General features: G+C 40.0%; 2 protein-coding genes across 8 annotated transcripts in view; one reads left to right on the plus strand and one right to left on the minus strand.

Moving 5' to 3' along the window:
• Window positions 1-4,607, plus strand: part of rimbp2b (RIMS binding protein 2b) — a 110,689-nt gene extending 106,082 nt beyond the window's left edge. For 6 of the 7 annotated variants that reach the window (XM_085293765.1, XM_085293766.1, XM_085293760.1 and 3 more), the window contains one exon: window positions 250-1,866. In XM_085293765.1, the coding sequence (XP_085149891.1) occupies window positions 250-276 (27 nt within the window). In that variant the 3' untranslated portion in view covers window positions 277-1,866. Of the gene's footprint in view, window positions 1-249 lie in introns of all 7 variants that reach the window. The other variant, XM_085293767.1, reaches the window with a different exon arrangement.
• Window positions 4,318-16,572, minus strand: piwil1 (piwi-like RNA-mediated gene silencing 1). The gene is made up of 21 exons (XM_085293768.1): window positions 16,351-16,572; window positions 15,817-15,928; window positions 14,575-14,680; window positions 14,146-14,274; window positions 13,832-14,046; window positions 13,391-13,512; window positions 13,096-13,176; window positions 12,495-12,692; window positions 12,028-12,136; window positions 11,638-11,764; window positions 11,185-11,302; window positions 10,712-10,826; window positions 10,445-10,632; window positions 10,205-10,277; window positions 9,767-9,967; window positions 9,312-9,415; window positions 9,055-9,125; window positions 8,817-8,970; window positions 8,414-8,539; window positions 8,138-8,285; window positions 4,318-4,755 (listed from the first exon to the last, which is right to left on the minus strand). The coding sequence occupies exons 2-21, from the start codon at window positions 15,883-15,885 to the stop codon at window positions 4,639-4,641; spliced, it is 2,571 nt and encodes an 856-aa protein (XP_085149894.1). The 5' UTR covers window positions 15,886-15,928; window positions 16,351-16,572; the 3' UTR covers window positions 4,318-4,638.
• Window positions 16,573-18,016: the final 1,444 nt, after the last annotated feature.

Here is an 18,016-nt window from a genome sequence, read left to right on the forward strand (position 1 = left end):
AAAGGTCACTTAGCCTATGTTGCCATCAGAGAATCATTTCAGAAGTAACTCTTTACTAAATGTAAATATGTGATGTTATTTTTGTGTTTTAACAAATAATGCAATTGTTAAAAAAGAATATATTAATAGGTGTCATTAGATATTTCCTTCCTTGTGTTCTAATTTGCCATTGTCATAGTGCAAACTATTGAAATGCCATCACCATATTTTTTTGTTTTATTTCTTTTCCTCACCTGCTTGGCAAAACAGAAGAAGAGTGTTCATTTCACACCTTAAAGGCTCTGTTTCCGTCACGTAAGTGAGCAACTGAGGATACCAAGATTACGCTCCCCTCGTCTAATGCAGATGTCATGGGTACCCTTAGTTTCTGGTATGCAACATGTATACTTTGTATGACATTCCTGTAGGTTGTTTTAGGAAACTTCTCTGTGTTACCAAAAAACTTGATGCTGTTTGTTGGTAGGACATAGAAACCCTAGCCAATGCATTAGACAAAAAAAGGTGTGGTATCTTCAGTTGTTTCTCTGAGTGTTGTACATGACAATGTCCGTCTCCTGAAGCAAGGCTCCTGCTGTAAGTCATGGTAAGCTAAAAGGCCATTGTTGCACAGCGACCCTCAAATCTGGAAAATAACAGTTCAAATTAGATATACAGTAAAATCAAGGAAAAGCAGAAAATCGAGCAATTCTATGCAAAACCACATTCACAAAAATAAACATTTTAAACAAGCTTGTTTGGTTTTACACTTCAAATTGTCACGTTTTTTCTTCTTCCTGTAGCCAAATTTAGGATGGGTTTTGTTATTATTATTATTATTATTTTGCCTTTTCTTGTTTGTGATCTGGTTTTCAAATCAGTCCTAATCCTGTGAACCAAGATTAGCTAGTTGACGACCAAGAACTGGTTCTTAATTCAAGTGAGACTATGCAACTTTTGCTGCACAGCGACCACTGCAAATGGCACTGAAGGTGCTGTGCAAAACAGCTGCATTAGCATTTAGCTAAAATGCCAAGGCGGAAGCCTGACTCTGAGCAGTGGTGCATTTTATTTTGTGCTTTGACTTGTAATTGGACAAACAATTTTCTCTCAAAGGTCACGTAGACTAGCTTTCAAAATCACACTTCATTTTTACCCGTGTGTAAATTACTGTGCGTTGACACATGTATATATAAATGCAACTTCGTACAAATGTGATCTTTTGTCCTGTGTCTTCCCAAAGTGCAATTTAAAGGAGCCTTTTAGCTCATGATTACAGAAAAGGAAGAGTGGCTGGTGGTTTCTCTGTAACCCAGTTGTATCAGTAAATATGTATATGTAAGAGGGAGGAAGGTGAATGTGATGTAGATCTGTCCCAAAATGCAAATGTATCTTTTTATGTGAGAGGAACTGCCCCGCCTTTGACAGTGTTGGGAAATGTTGTCACCTTAAACTGATGTGGAAGTTAGTCAATGTCAAGTCTAAAATTCCATGTTCCTGTAGTTTATTCATAGCAGCTTCATTTAAAAAAAAAAGAAAAGAAAAAAAAGCTATATGTACAAACACTGTTTCTACCTGACAGAGTGGGTGGGGTGGGTCAACATCCAGGGAGGGCAGTAGACTTCAGAGCTATGCTGGCCCAGCTGAGACAGAAAGGACTTAAGAGAAGGAGGGGAGTAGTGACAGGGGTGTTAGAGACGGTTGGCTTTTTAACACCCTCAACTGTCCCTTACGGGTCTCCCATTAGGTTCCATTGGAAAAATCGGGTCCGCCCAGAAGAGCAGCCTCTTCCACAGTGCGTCCACACATCCCTGGCTCTGGCCCCGCCACCGTGGGGCCCGGCAGTCCCATCAGGGCCCCAATGGACATGTACTCCTCCAAAAAGAAAAAGGGACTGCTCTCCAAAGGGAAGAAACTATTGCAAAGACTTGGCGCTGTAAAATAATTTCTTGACATACTTGGAGAGTGTCAGCCATATCCTTGTAGTGTTTTAAAAACAAACTCATCCAAATGCAGTGGACAGGTGGCATTTGTGAGCTTAGCAAATGCTTTATTCTTTTACATCTGTTGTACACTAGAATATTTGTACTTTGTCGAACAGTATCCACTCATATTTTCAAAAACATTTCATATTACGGTCCCAAGACCTCATAATGTCGGACGATGTAGTGATCTTACCTCCAACTCTCTGGCTGATGAGATTTTGCTGTAGAAAGGAAAGACTGAGCCTGCAGCGATTTTCATTTTCTGCTTGGTCAAGTGCGACACTTAAGAGACATCATGAGTCAAGTGTGTTGTACACAGAAACCAGAATGTCGTTCAAATACTGAGGGCTCACTTAAACCTTGGAGTCCAGTTTGAATTTGATGTGAAGATGGATTTGAGTGTCTTTGAGCTAGTCCAAAACAGCCAGTCGTAAATTGTACACAAGGTTTGCATGCGTTACTTCAGCACATTCCCTCCTGGCCCCTTCAGATCGCATACGATGCAACGGGGTTAGTGTGGAACCTGGAGCATGCAGTACTTTTAAGTCAGCATAGCTGACATACTGTGCAGTAAACGTTGACAAATCAGCAGAATTAACTCCTTCTCTTCTGCCCTACTTCAACAGCTGTGATATAGGCATATTTCCCTCCCCAGAGACGTGTCAGCAACAAGCACATACTGTATTTACTACAGGGTCTTTGCAGTCAAATCAGCCTAAATGACAATGCCTAGTATATCCAACCTCCATGTATTTGCCTTATAATTGCACAATGGGTAGTACTTTGTCCAGTAGAGCAGCGGTCCCCAACCTTTTTTGCACCATGGACCGGTTTATGCCCGACAATATTTTCATGGACCGGCCTTTAAGGTGTCGCGGATAAATACAACAAAATAAAACTAGTACCGGTACCAAAAAAACGAAAATTTATTCATAACACACGTGAAAAGACCAAGGAAAACTGAGTAAACGATAACAAAATAGCCCTGAAAACTATACATTTCACACCTGAGCCTCAACTCTCGTGGCCCGGTACCGGTCCGAGGCCCAGGGGTTGGGGACCGCTGCGGTAGAGCATGCAGTTTCATGCCTACTATTCATTTATGTTACTTCATAAAAGGCGTTCGCAAATGTCAATCCCAACTTGTGACATGCAGGGTATTGTGTGACTGTTGTGTTTCCATGCGACAGAGCTTACGTAGAACTATTCAAGTCTCCAGTGTTGTCGTCCATTTATTGTTAAACCTCTCAAAAATAAACATTTTTGTAATCCTAGAAAAACTTTTGAAAATTCTCCCCCTATACCAAATTCATATGTATGGAGATTTTTTTTAAAGTTGACACTATACTCCCAAATTAAAACATGACTTTACAGTTGCATTAAAGAAATAGTTACTGTGCGATATGGCATCGGCAGATCAAATCAGCCATTGTACTGCGGTGGATTTCTAACATGCAACACTTCTGAGCTTCACTAAATGCTACAGGTTTGATGACTTCACAGTAGTAAACAGTGAGACACAAGGCTACCTCTATGCTGCCCCTCCTAACCCAAAATATATTTGATCTGAAATACTTTTCTTCAAGCCAATCCGTCAGTGATGCCTGTTCAGTGTCCCACTTTATGTTGGTGCAGGATACAAGTACTGTATATCGATATATCTATATATATATCTACACCTTAATGTAGAGTAGTGAATGTACAATGAATTGAAGGCCAATGTATTTTCAAAGCTGCCCTAAGGGATTGTGCAGATGTCCATTCTTGTGCGTGAAATGGAACAGTCCACCACCTCCTACCTTACATCATTCAGTTTCCCCATTTCATCCTCCCATGCCGTTTAAATCCAGACTATTTTCTATACACAAGAGTTGAACTGAAACTGCCAAAAACAAAGAAGAAAAAAAAACAAAACAAGAATGTATGCAAAACATTCTGATGCTTTCTGTACAATTCTCGGCCAGACCGCCATCTGCACCTACAGTAAACTGATGAACACCTTTTTCCTATTTACGAACCACTTCCTCAGACATTGCTTCTCTTCATTTTGAGTGACTGTTGCTCTTTTTGTACTTTGTCCATTTGTAAAATTGTTTTTAAATGTTTATACTTGATTTTCAGACTGCCTTTTTTGTACATTTAAATTTATAATCAAACAGTTTAAGCTTTCCCCATGGTGTCTTGAAGACCATATTGTTTAAAAGTCTGCAACTGTGTGCTAGCTTTATGATAAGAATTATCAGCCTATATTGATGGTTACAAATTATTGTGTGGGTGTGCATGTGCAATCTTTTATATAAAAAAATAAATAAATTTGATATTTTGTAATGTAATATTGGACTGACTTGCTTTGAAATGCCAGGAATTACAAACAGTTTTATTGATTTGTGAGTAAATGAATACAGAAAGTGTGACAGCATCTAGGTTAAATCTTGTGCTGCAAATGATAACAATAAAAGGCTCAAATATAACAAAACCAAAGATTATAGATACTCAACAAAAAAAAAAAAAGACTTTCCCCATCACTTAAAGTATAACTGATCGAACTACTGCATTCAATTTGGCCTCCGAAACAACAACAACTAAGCTCAAACAACAACAACAACAACAACAACTAAGCTCAAACAAACAAAAACGAGTAAATAAGATTTTCTATGCAAACTGGGCCTTTTTATCTTTAAAGGTAGAAAAGCTGGTCATCCAGCTTCATATTGGGCTCTTTGTGGATGCTCTGACCCACAAGGAAAGCCAACTTGTGGGCGTACTGGCAGGGAGCAGGCACTCTGATGATCCCCTAAAGCACAAAGAAAAACAATCAGGCATGACCAACACAATGCCAAAGCCAGTGACATTTACACAGTCGGGGAAAATTATTTGATCCCTGCTGAATTTATACGTTTGCTCACTTACACAGAAATGAAGTCTAATTTTTAATGGCAGTTTTATTTTAACAAATACAGAAAAAAAAAACATATCAGAGTTATGAATGGATTCACATGTCACTGAGTGAAAAAAGTATTTGATACACAAGTAAAACACAAGTGGGTACTTGGTGAAGGAACTCTTGGCCAGTACAGCCGTATAGTCTGTCACCAGGTTTGCACACATCTCTGGAGTGATTTTGGCCCGGTCCTTTTTACAGAAACTAAATCCTTTAGGTTTCTCAGTTGCCACTTGGGAACTCAAAGCTTAAGCTCCCTCCACAGGTTTTCTATACAATTGAGGTCTGGAAACTGACTAGACCACTCAATGACCTTAATGTACTACTTCTTTGGCCGGTCATCATCATGGTGGAAGACTGATTCGGACTAGGGCTGCCACGATTAGTCGACTATCAAAATCGTCGACGACTAATTTAATAGTTGATGTGTCGTTTGAAGCTTTGTAAGATCCCAAAAGACGCAGGAATAAGTAGGAGTATTTAAGGGTGTAATAACGGACTGAAGCAGAAGATGGCAGCACTGCATGTACAAGGATGCCAGCTGCCGTTAAACCTTGAAGAAGAAGAAGCAGTGTCCCAGAATTCGTAGCGCGGCCCTGCTCAGTTTCTAACAATGGCGGCAGCTAGTTAGTTTTAACTTTACTCTTATTATTCTTTCTGGGTCACAAAATAAACGCTTAACATATTTTCAGGCGAGAATGTAGCTGTGTAAACTTCAAATATCTGCTCAGTTTATCAAGACACCACATATTTTCAAAAGCGCTCCGACGTTTTCGGAGACGCCTGTTACCCACCAGCTCGATAGCGAGCCGGGGTTCAAGGCTCACCAGAGCCGGTGAGAACACCGGACTCCCGGCAAATCGTTTTCAAACCCAACGCCGTCTTTCACTACTCAGGTTAAACATATATAAGTCAGTTAGATAACTTAAAAATTATCGTTTGGCTTTTTTATTTTTTTATTTTATTTGTTCCTGAGTAAATCGGTTTGGCTGAGATTAAAGTTATAGTTTTTACACAGCTGAATAAACATCAAGCAGACAACTGATTATCAGAAGTGTGAGATGCGCGAGAATATACTCCGGTGTCCTGTTATATTTTAGATAGCAAGGAGCAACGGCTGAGTTTATTAAACTCCACCGAAACAATCTGCAGATTTCACTAAACTTTAAACTATCATCTTGTCTTTATTTTTAGTTAACACATACCATAAACACTTAAAGCTGTAAACTAATGATAGTTATATAAGAGCAGATGCTGCTGGTGCAATAAGCTGTACGTTTTACGTCCAATGGATGCATGATCTGATTAGTCGACTAATTGCAAAAATAATCGGTGACTAGTCGACTATCAAAATAATTGTTTGTGGCAGCCCTAATTCGGACCCACCTTTAGTCTTCTGTGCTCTTATCGGAAAAACACCTCCAAAGTACAAAGTTTCCACCTTCATGTTTGACTGCAGAGATCATGTTCTTTGGTAATACTCTGCATTTCTTGTCCTACAAACTAGGGCTGCCACGATTTGTCGACTAGTCACGATTACGTCGACTATCAAAATCGTCGACGACTGATTTAATAGTCGACGTGTCGTTTGAAGCTTTGTAAGATCGCAAAAGACGCAGGAATAATAGCAGGATTTAAGAGTGTAATAACGGACTGAAACAGAAGATGGCAGCACAGCATGTACAAGGATGCCAGCTGCCGTTAAACCCCGAAGAAGAAGAAGCAGCTGTGTCCCAGAATTCATAGCGCGGCCCAGCTTAGTTTCCAACAATGGCGGTAGCTAGTTAGTTTTAATATTACTCTTATTATTCTTTCTGGGTCACAAAATAAACGTTTAACATATTTTCAGGCGAGAATGTAGCTGTGTAAACCTCAAATATCGGCTCAGTTTATCAGGACACCACATATTTTCAAAAGCGCTCCGACGTTTTCGGAGACGTCTGTTACCCACTAGCTCGATAGCTAGCCGGGGGCTAGGTCACTAGCGCCGTGAGAACACCGGACTCCCGGCAAATTGTTTTCAAACCCACCGCCGTCTTTCGCGACTCAGGTTAAATATATATGAGTCACTTAGATAAATTAAAAATGTTGTTTGGCTTTTTTTTTTTTTTGTATTTTATTTGTTCCTGAGTAAATCGGTTTGGCTGAGATTAAAGTTATAGTTTTTACACAGCTGAATAAACGTCAAGCAGACAGCTGATTATCAGAAGTGTGAGATGCTGGAGAATATACTCCGGTGTCCTGTTATATTTTAGATAGCAAGGAGTTTATTAAACTTTACCGAAACAATCTGCAAATTTCATTAAAATTGAATAAACTATCATCTTGTCTTTATTTTTAGTTAGCACCTTAAAAGCTTAAAGCTGTAAGCTAATGATAGTTATATAAGAGCAGATGCTGCTGGTGCAATAAGCTGTAGTTTTACGTCCAATTGATGATGATCTGATTAGTCGACTAATCGCATAAATAATCGGTGACTAGTCGACTATCAAAATAATCGTTTGTGGCAGCCCTACTACAAACACAGCGGGTTGAGCTGATGCCAAAGAGCTCAATTTTGGTTTCATCTGACCGCAGCACTTTCAAAGCGTTCTCTAAATCATTTAGTTGTTCACTGGCGAACTTAAGATGGGTGTGCCATGTGCCTTTCTGGTGTCCGTAGTCCCAGCTGCCTTCAGATCTCTAACAAGCTCCTGGCATGTAGTTTTGTGCTGATGACCACCTTTCTTGTGCACCCCATGAGCAAAGATCGTATGTGGAGCTCCAAACCGAGGGCAACTGATGGTCATTTTATATTTCCAGATAATTGCACCAGTAATTGTCACCTTCTTACATCCCATTCCCCGTTTGTCCTTTGACAGCTCTTTTTCAATTACTGAAAAATATAATTAATTGAAGAAATTGATTCTGTAGACAGGTGTGCTTTATAATTAGACACTCTTGAACTCCTTGATTGTAATTTGCCAATTTGAGTCAGAATTCTGGCTGGGTTGTAGGGGATCAAATAATTATATCACTCATTGATTTTTGACTGATATTCTCCCTCCATTAAAATTAAATTGTATTGCTTTGTAAACTTCTAAATTAGAGTCGATCATTCAAAAATGTCATCATTTAATGAAAACTCCTTAAAAACACTGAGGAGAAAGACACCTGATTATGACCAGTTTAGATGAAGACAACATTTTCAGTGTAGAAAGATTTCTACTCAAAAAGGTCACTGATGCCAGCCTACCTGCCAGTTGTAGTACATGTGGCAGAGCTTGTAGGTGAGCCGCTGCATGTGATCTGGCTTGAGTCCACTGGTGTCATACACGACATTGTAGTGGGTTGGTGAGACACTCCCACTGCGAACAGCTTGGCTCACAATATAGAAGTCATACCTAGAAAACAAACGTGCAACAGTACTGTCACAATACAACTGCTCCTATGTAAATATCAAAAGACCGTTAACAGCTTTAAAAAAAAAAAAAAAAAAAAAAAACCCGCCCCCCCTCAAAACAAGACGTACCACTCTGGCCGGGTGACCTCTGCGTCAACGATGGTGCCAGGAGGAGGATTGGACACCTTGCCATTTATGTGGGCGAAAAACCTGCTGCTTATGCGCTTCTTCACCACCACCACACTCAGCTTTGGGCTACAACAAAAGGACAGAGGCTCTGGGAAAACCTGACACTTCTACTAAATAATCTCAACTTTGTTCTTTTGATGCTCAGGAATAAATACTAACAGCACTACAAAAATGTCCATGTTCCAACCAGTCATTTTACTTTACTGTCCTTACAATTCTCAAATCAAAGGAAGGAATCATGTATGACCATTTGTGTTATCAAATGCAAATTTAACTGCCTCTGAGGGCAACCGTTTTTAGAGATTTAAAAAACACCATAACCGTTGGAGATGTAAAAACTCACTTGTAGTCTTGCCCCATTGACTTGATGGAGTCCATGATCTGCTGAACCTCATAGTTCACCACACTGTGCAACTGCCCATCCCCCACTCCGTCTCGGTAAACGATGATGCGTGAAGGCAGACAGCCATTGAACCTCAAATACTCTTTCAGGGCAGCTGGAAAACAAAGTGTTAAGACAGTTTCTGAGATCCTCTGTGTATTTAAAAGTAAAAGTTTTTGAAATGACAAAAGAAACTTGCCACTCAAAGTCTTCTTCAGCTCATCCATGATCTCCTGACCTTTGTGCTGCAGCACACACTTTGAGAACCACCTTGAAAAACATTTGAATCATTAACTGTACTATTGCATTTAAAGGCTGGGAAACCACACACACACACACACACACACACACACACACACAAAACGCCAAGTGAGGCCTTGTTTGCACATGTTGAACATAACCGAGAGCATTGCACTGCTCCCAGTGTGAATTCCCAACTCAGTTACAGAAACCAACCTGCTCATGCTTTGGTTGAGACTGGCCACTAGAGCACCAATAGACCTTTTCCCAGCAGCGGTGTCATGGTAGCAGTCGATGCCCACGATCATCAGCTGTTTGAGCTGCACAAACATGACAATATCACAAGGGGTTGCCACAGCAGGTAGCTCCGGATGTATGACTTAGCAGATTTTCTTTCTTTTTCTTAATGTTGGACAGCTACAGAACCATAGATGATTTCTGCACCTCCAGAGATCAAACTGGGGATCTATTTTTAAGAAGTCATCCCAAGGACAGTCAGAGGCATTGTGAACCCAATCAAACCAGTTTTGGATGAAAGGGAAAAAAAAAATACATTCTCATCTAAAGCACCAGAAAGTTTAATCAATTCAAAAGTTACTACTCTTTGCTTTCCAAAACACCTTAAACTTTAATCTCTGACATCTGAAGTATTTAGTTTGTGTGGGACTTACAGGGATTTCCACACTCCAGAGTTCCCCTCCCATCTTGCAAGCCATCTGCAGCGCAATCTTTGTAGCTATAGTCATGAGTGCCTGAGGTCGGCTGAGGGTACGGGCCACCACACACTGGCTGGGAGTGGGGCAGTCCACACAAAGGAACTTCTTAACGCTGTCATACTTATCCTTCCTGTTGTTGGGGAGGACTACCACCACCTAACAAACAGAAACACCTTGAGGTCTGGTACCGCTTTGGGAAACGTCAAAATTAAGATCCCTGATGGCAAAAATGCAATGTGACATAACTACAATACACTGACCTGCAGTTTCTGTCAGTTATAAAAAATGGCTACAATTCGAGCATTTAAATGCAAATGTGGTTCATAAAAAACATTTTAGACCTGAAAACTGAAATGTAAATGTACAAGTGTGTGCACTTCACACATCACCAACCATCTCTATCTGGGGTCCAACACTGTGCCGCAGGGCTGCGAGGAGAGATTCCTGATGATCTTCATACTGTATCCTACAGAAAAACAAGGATGCACGATAACGTTTGTGAATTAAAAGACAAGGGAAAAAAAAAAACCTACAAGTGTTACAGTCAAAAATTTCACTTTACATACGTGACAGTCCATTGTGATAAAAAAAAAAAAAATGTGTTGCAGAAATACTTAAAAATGCTAAACTCACATGACAGGTTTTCCCATGGCGATTCCCAGTGGGCCTGAGACTCTGCTGAGAGTCTGTAGAAGAGAACTGGCTTCATTGCCGTTACGACGGGTGTGAAAGAGGAGCCAGTTGTTCAAGGGAGGAGCGCTCATCACAGCTAATCCACGCATCTCTTTGGCCCAGTCAGCGGCCCAGGGGTTGTAGTCATACTATGTGATAATTATATTAAACATATTAAATGAGCCCTTAAATGTATCTGTTTAATTAACTGAGAAGAAGAAATTATACCGATCTTGACCCCTGGTAAATCCTCTCCACAGGGAGGACTCTGCCAGCCAGATTTAGAAGTTGCTTATCAAAGCTGAGTCCCCACTTATCCAACTCTGCTTGCGCGTCAGCGTTCCTGTGAAATAATTTAAGCTGTAAATCAAAGCCAGGAATCTTACAGACAGAACATAATGACGAAGAAATTTGCAGTCAACTTTTGAGTATATTATCAGAACACCCAAAGTGTGTCTGAGATGAAGACAACTTCTAGGAAAAAAAAAAAAATCAGAGCTTTAATTGTCATGATCAATTGAAAATATATGCCTCAAAAATCACTTCTCTTAAGCACAGTATAGATGTGACAAGTCCAGTATTAACACTAAATCATTGTTTTATATATTATTGCCTAGCTATTAAAGACCACCTAGGCAATAACTCAAAACAATCCGTTTATTTCTATTCTGATTCTGATTCTACTAGTGACTGTCACCTACCTCTGTATATTAGTGATAAATCTGTTGAGGCGTCCCTCCCTCTGCTCTGGGGTCAGTCTGGTGTGGGTACTCAAGTCCTTCATGATGCTGAAATCAGCTCGCATCTTATCAGTCAAGCCTGTTAAACACAACCAATCAAAATGTAAAATATCCAATTCCTATAAAAAGTTAGTTATAATAAAACAACTTCCTTGTAAAACACATCTGAGGCCAATGTTTCAGGTATCAGAATAAACAAACTAAATACCTTCTTGTGGATTACTATTAGTGAATCTAACTGCAAACATTTCTGACTTGTACCTTGTTGAAAGTGGTACATACATGTTTGTAAGATTAGCATTGTAACTTTAATGCAGACGGACTGAGGTCCTTAGACGTGAAGCGTATATTTACAGATGCCTGCAGATGAACATTTATCCGAAAAGGGCCAAATGGCACAGAATAAGGTTAAACCTGTTAGGTAGCACAGCTCTGGGATAAGCATGGCTGGACCAGGAGGTGGCGCTCCAGCAGGACCCATCCTCTTCACATAGCTGATCAGCAGCACCTGGTTTTCATCAGTGATGTCCAGGCCATATTGCTAAGAACAGGAAGTATAAATATTTGAGTGTGGACTGAAACTGAGGCAATTTACCATAAAGTTACTACTTGCAGCACTTTAAAAACTTTGCACCAGTGACACTAAATGCAAATTCTTTCTTAAATTTTGCATCTGAATTTTAGCCCTTTAAATAGTTAGATAATTTTAGTTCCATTTCTTATATTTGCCTTTGCCAGTAATTGTCCATGTAATGAGAACTTGAGGGCTTTTTTTTTTTTTAATGTTGAGTGCACAATACCCACACTCTTGTAGTAGTTCTTAAAGGAAGTGTCAGCATCTCCCCTCTTGAATGTGTTGCTGGGAGTGTGATCCCAAGCAATACCATCAATCCGGTAGGTTTTGTTGTTGTACCTAAACATTAGAAATAAACACAAGTAGTAAGTCACATATGATTACACATAAGCACTGTGAAACTAATGCATCAGCGCACAGGTGTCGAACTCTAGGCCTCGAGGGCCGGTGTCCTGCAGGTTTTAGATGTGTCCTTGATCCAACACAGCCAATTTAAATGGCTAACTTACTTCCTAAACATGTCTTGAAGTTCTCCAGAGGCCTGGTAATGAACTAATCATTTGATTCAGGTGTGTTGACCCAAGGTGATATCTAAAACCTCCAGGACACCGGCCCTCGAGGCCTGGAGTTCGACACCCCTGCATTAGAGTGATACACATCACAAGTACAAAAACAAGATGCTAAATGCAAATCTTACTTCGTGAGGATTATGAGCCCGACAAGCTCCTTCTCACAGATCTCAGTAAAGCGTTGACTTCCACATTGCTGCCTCAAGTTGACCATAAAGTCGAGGACTGTCTCACTGCGCAGCACCTTGTGGCTCACGTCAGTGCACATCATGATACAGGACTCGTACTGCAAGATGTTGGTGGTGTACCCTGGCCAGATGGTCAACCTAGCATAAAATTTTAAATAAATACAAATAATAATTATTTTTTTAAATTACGTAATTTCTAAAACCGTTAAGAATACATTGCTTTTACTTTGACATTTATGAGGAGTTTAAAAGTTTCAGATCTAACCGACACCATCAGGTTTTAGAGGAAATTGTTTTAGCTCGTAATGTTTTTTTTAAATACCTGTTGATAAGCAAATACCCCCCAAACCCTTTTCATCTGGCAACTATGCCAGGCACAATCATGTATGAGTGGGCAAAAACTGTGAGGACTTTGCCTGCAGACGGTCGATGTTACTGTGTACTGAGAAAAATAAGTTCATTCATGTTGATACATATAAAAACTTTTGCAGTTAATGTTAGGCCTTAAATTTTAATATAAGAAAAAACAAAAGAACTATACTTGTGCTGTGGGATGTTAAGGGGATCACTGGGGCTGTAGTAGTTGCGTCCAATCTGCTGCATGTTGAGAATTCTCAAAATCCTGTAGACATTAAAGCTTCCAGTCATCAAAAATACTTTGGTGAGTTGTACCAACGTCAAAATGTTTGCAATTAAATGCAACTATTTACTTTACCGATCAACAATCATAAACTACGAATCAGTTGCAAATCACTTCATTAAATTGGCAGACTCATTCGAAAAATATTGCTGCGCATCACTTTTTAAAAAGAAGCTCTGAAAGGTGGAAAGCTTACCTTCGGAATATGATATTGTAAAACTGAATGCACACTGGTGAAGAGGGTGGCAGTTCATTCGTCAGGGTGATTGTTATCTGAACCTTCTCTCCATTTCTGGTCTCGCTATAGACCACAGTCTCCTAAACACGAGGGTTAGACACTGGATAAGAGGAAAATCCAGGCTTGTCAAAAGACCACAACTTTCCAAGCCACCAAGCAACGCCTTTGTCAACTCCTGTGCCATTTATAATATAACAACTACTACTTTGAAAGAATTACAGGAATTCAGTGTTTTGCAATCAATAACTCCAATCTCTCAAGAGATTAACACTAACCTGATCATTCAGGCTGACTGATTTATGGAAACCAACTCTTTTTACAATGATAACGAACAGGCAATTCCATCTGCGTGCACAAACACTTTCTTCATAACGCGCGATGTTTGGAGCATCACAGTACCTTGCTGTGCAATCTGTTCGGCAGAAAAAGCAGAGCTCCATCGAAGCTCCGTGCTGAGCCAAGTGTTTCCTCGTGCTGGAAGAGGAGCGCAGATCTCAGGCGTCGCGACTCCATTTGTGGTTTGAAGTCCACATGGTACTGATACAGAACCCACTGAGGGCGGGACAGGATGCGAAAGAAGTTTGCGGTCAGCTGAATGGGATTACCAGTTACTCCTGAGGAAGTGAACACACACAGAATTTTAGTAGTAATTTTCAAACCTCACAGATTACAGAAAGTTACATTTGGCATCGTTTCGATTTAAAACTACTGACCGCATTTGGATTCCTTCACATGCTCCATTGCCTGCCTCGTGTTAACGCCTGCATCATGAAAATCCCGGCGGCGTCCACCTCTTTCTCCAAGCTTCACCTGCTGAAATCCAGCTGAAATCTGTAGAAGAGCTAATGAAAACAAATGAAGACTGTTAACAGTCCACATGCACTAATATGAATGTAAAAAACAACAAGGCAATAGTGTCGGTCTACAAATATATAATCTGCATTTTACATTTCTAGCAATGCACAGAAAGTGTTATCGAATCAGACTGCCTTATTTCTTTGCACAATTAGAAGAGATGGTTTCCTCTGCAGTGCAGTCCTCATCAGTTTACATTTTTAACTTTACTTATAAATGGAGTAAAGAAAGGACAAACAAAGATATTTAACAGAAGAAATGTAGCTCGACTTTTTGTTTGACTGCACCTTCTGCACTGAAGGGTCCTGGAGCACCTTTCTGCCTCCCTCTACCACCCAGGTCCCCCGCCTCTGGGGGAGGGGCAGCTGCTGGTGCCGGCTCTTGGGCCTGACTCTTGAAGAAAAAAAACAAAAAAACAAAACAAAAGGAAGGTTGGAGAAGTGACGTCGCTTTAAGCATGGTCATTCTTTTCACGAGAAGGAACTTAACTCTGCAGACACATTTTTGACAATTACTTTTAATGTGCGCATCCAAGAATGAGATAAATATACCAGAGAGAATGTTTTCCCTTTACATTTTCCACAGCACATTAATGCTGCAAGTTCTCAGTATTTTCTGTAGTAAATAAAGAATTACGCTTGGAAAACGTTTTTCACACCTCGGCTTGTTTCTGCATTTTATGCAACAGGGTGAGACAAAATTATGTAAAATCATTTTAATCTGGAAAAATTCAGATTTAAAGTCCAACTTTAGAAATGACTGCCACTGTGTGCCGTTTCACTTTTAACAGGTGAGAAGAACAATTACGTTCTGTAAATGAAATGCTGAGCATGTTTTATGCAGTACATGTCTTTTTCAAAGAGTATGGGCAATGACAACAGTGAGTCCTGTGGATAATGGAGAGAATTCCCACTGTGACAAAAAAAAATAAAAAAAATGCAGAAATGCAGTCCTGACACATCATTTTTCTTAGTTTCATGAGTCACTTCCATTTTATTTATACAGAATGGGTTAACAGCTAATTATTTCAAGGTATTTTATATAGTGAGGTAGATCTTGATAATACAAGCACAAAAACAAATGGAGCAACCCTGCTGGTGCATGTTTGAGGCAAATTTCAGTATAGAGGGAAAAATACTGGCAGTCGGCACTGCCATCCCTCAACCTTTTAACTCATATGGTACCAATTTGAAAAGCCTAGATGATTTCCTTCTCCAGTTTTGAATTCACAAACTTGTCCAGTGCGCATGCCCAGCGGTGTGAGGACATCCTATAAGCCTTTTCCGGGTGAGGGGTACAAAAGAAATAACAAAAAAACCCATAATAACTTGTTGGCATTACAGATACAGACCATTGGGTAATATAAGGCTTGGCACAGTAAATATCAGCCTGTTGTCTTTCTATCGGCCATGCGGCCTAAGCTGTATGCACCACTGACCCCTGCTGAATCAAAGTAGTTAACCAGCGTGTAACGGGAATATGATTTTTTTTAAAGGATTATTTAACAGTAAATTCAAAGGTGTCCTTACCGCTCCAGGTGCTGCAGTCTCCTGCCCACGCGCTCTTCCTCTGGATCTCGCTCGTGCTCTGCCAGTCATTTTCGCCCCCTCTCAATTTTTTCGGCTGATGAAAAGCGATACTCTAAATTTTCAGCGATTAAAAAAATGCAATTAATTTTTGCCAACCAAAATTTACCGTTGCAAAAACATCAAGGCCCTCTACTTTTACCCCGCCGCCATTTTGTGATCAAGTAGAATCGTTACACCTGATGCTAGCTAATGACCACATGCTAACGAGAAATCCGATTTTTGTGTACGATTGTTTTACAGATTAAAATGTGACATTCTTGTTTGCACATTAATTGCATGCGTTATCCAAGATTTTGACTGTAAATTGTAGCGTTTTTTGTCAAATAAATAGAGACCAATGCGTTAGCTAATTAACATCTGCCCATTAACGGTAAGGCTATCATTAATCGATTTCAATATCAACTTTAAGAGTCACTCTCAATATTTACTGTCGTTTTCAACACATGTTGTATGATATTAACTAAGAATACTCACTTTATTTTTTTCTTTTCTTATTATAAACCGTCCTAACTTTCCCTTACAGCAGGTGTCCCGGTCAAAGAGGAAAATGAAATGTGCACAATGTACTTATAGGCCGCATCACTGAAAAAATTAATACGCTACTGAGTTTCATCGACTTTCTCAACAAACGTCTTGAGATTAAATAATGTATTTAATCCACATATCAACCATATATTATAAGTATATTATAATTATATCCGGGCAAAACGGACCCATCCATGACGGGATACCTGTAATTACAAAATGCACTCCCCCCCCCCCCCCCCCCCCGAACTATGTTTTTAAGCGGAGTGGTTTAACCTGATACGGTGGTTGTGTGTGCATTTTTTTAAAATAGTGTGATTTCAATTTTGGCCACTAGATGTCAGCAAAGCTGTAGAATTAAATTTACAGACTCAGGATGACCGCTAATACAGTTCATCCAGCCTCTGATGCGGGCCTTAAACATATGGTTGCTGGTTGTTGGCCTGAGATTTCACCCGACAGGCCAGTAAGAACCTGTAAGAATGTTTCCTAAAGAATGTTTCCTAAAATTTCACCTTGACAAGGATGACTTAGAGTGTGTACACCATATAACATAATCTATAAAAGATTATCTTCTTAAAAATAGCCTATCAGTTCTTTTAGCTAGTATTAAACCGAATGAAGGTGAACAAAAGAGGGCTGTACAACTCACTGAATGAAAGTCAAGTGATAACTGTGAGTGATCTTTTCATGACTATATAGATGAGGGCCTTTTTCCAAGGCAATGAAGGCTTTGTGTCATTCAGTTTCTGTGCAAATGTAAACTTATCACCATGATGACAGAAATGTTAATCCAGAAGTGTGTTAAATGGCTTACACAAAGTCAGCAGTTTCTTTCAAGGCCTACCTAATCATGAGCCATTATTTCCTCACAGACTTTGCCTCTCTTCTCAACATCTCACCATTTAAAACACAACTTGGCACCTCAGAGGGCATTTTTTTTAGGAAGATGTACGCAAGTCTTTCATGTCTGAGATCTAAGAGTGATTACATATTCAGACCTGAGGGATGAATCTGCGAGGACCTGCTTTAGTCACTGTTTACCTGCTGGAAGGAGACTGAAGGGAGCTAAAGGCAGAGACATCAGTGTCATCAAGTCAAATTGTTTGGTAAAAAACAGGAAAGGATGTAACAATCTAAAAAGAAAACCCCCAAAAAGCAAACCTCCACTATGATGTATGTCTCTGTAAGCTCATTAACAGCTACAGATGCAATTCAGCATTACTCACAACATGCACCTCCAAAAATGTTCCAGTACTGTAAAAGCTTTGATAAAGGAGGAGAAAAAATCTTCAAAAACCACCCTATCTCTTAAAAAAACAACAAAGGCCACTGAAAAAAGAAAAAAACGGGGGGAAAATGAAAGAAAAAGAAGAAAACGGGGCCAGAGAGAGGACTGCAAGCTGAGTGGTGTGAGGCTGAGAAAGGTGCACCCTGCCAGGGACGTTGATGAATGCGCTTCAGGCTTCAAGCTCGCCCTGCAGCCCCCAGCGGTGCGGATTCCACGCTTACGCTAATCATGCTCTGCGAGATGCTACGGCCTCGAAGCTGATGAAAGGAAACACGCAACACAGTTAGGCTATCAAAACTGGCTGCACAGTCACAAACACACACT

Source organism: Mchenga conophoros, linkage group LG12, assembly GCF_057382185.1.
Source record: "Mchenga conophoros isolate Kocher_MC1m ecotype Shallow Benthic linkage group LG12, M_conophoros_male_GT1.1, whole genome shotgun sequence".
Taxonomy (NCBI): domain Eukaryota; kingdom Metazoa; phylum Chordata; class Actinopteri; order Cichliformes; family Cichlidae; genus Mchenga; species Mchenga conophoros.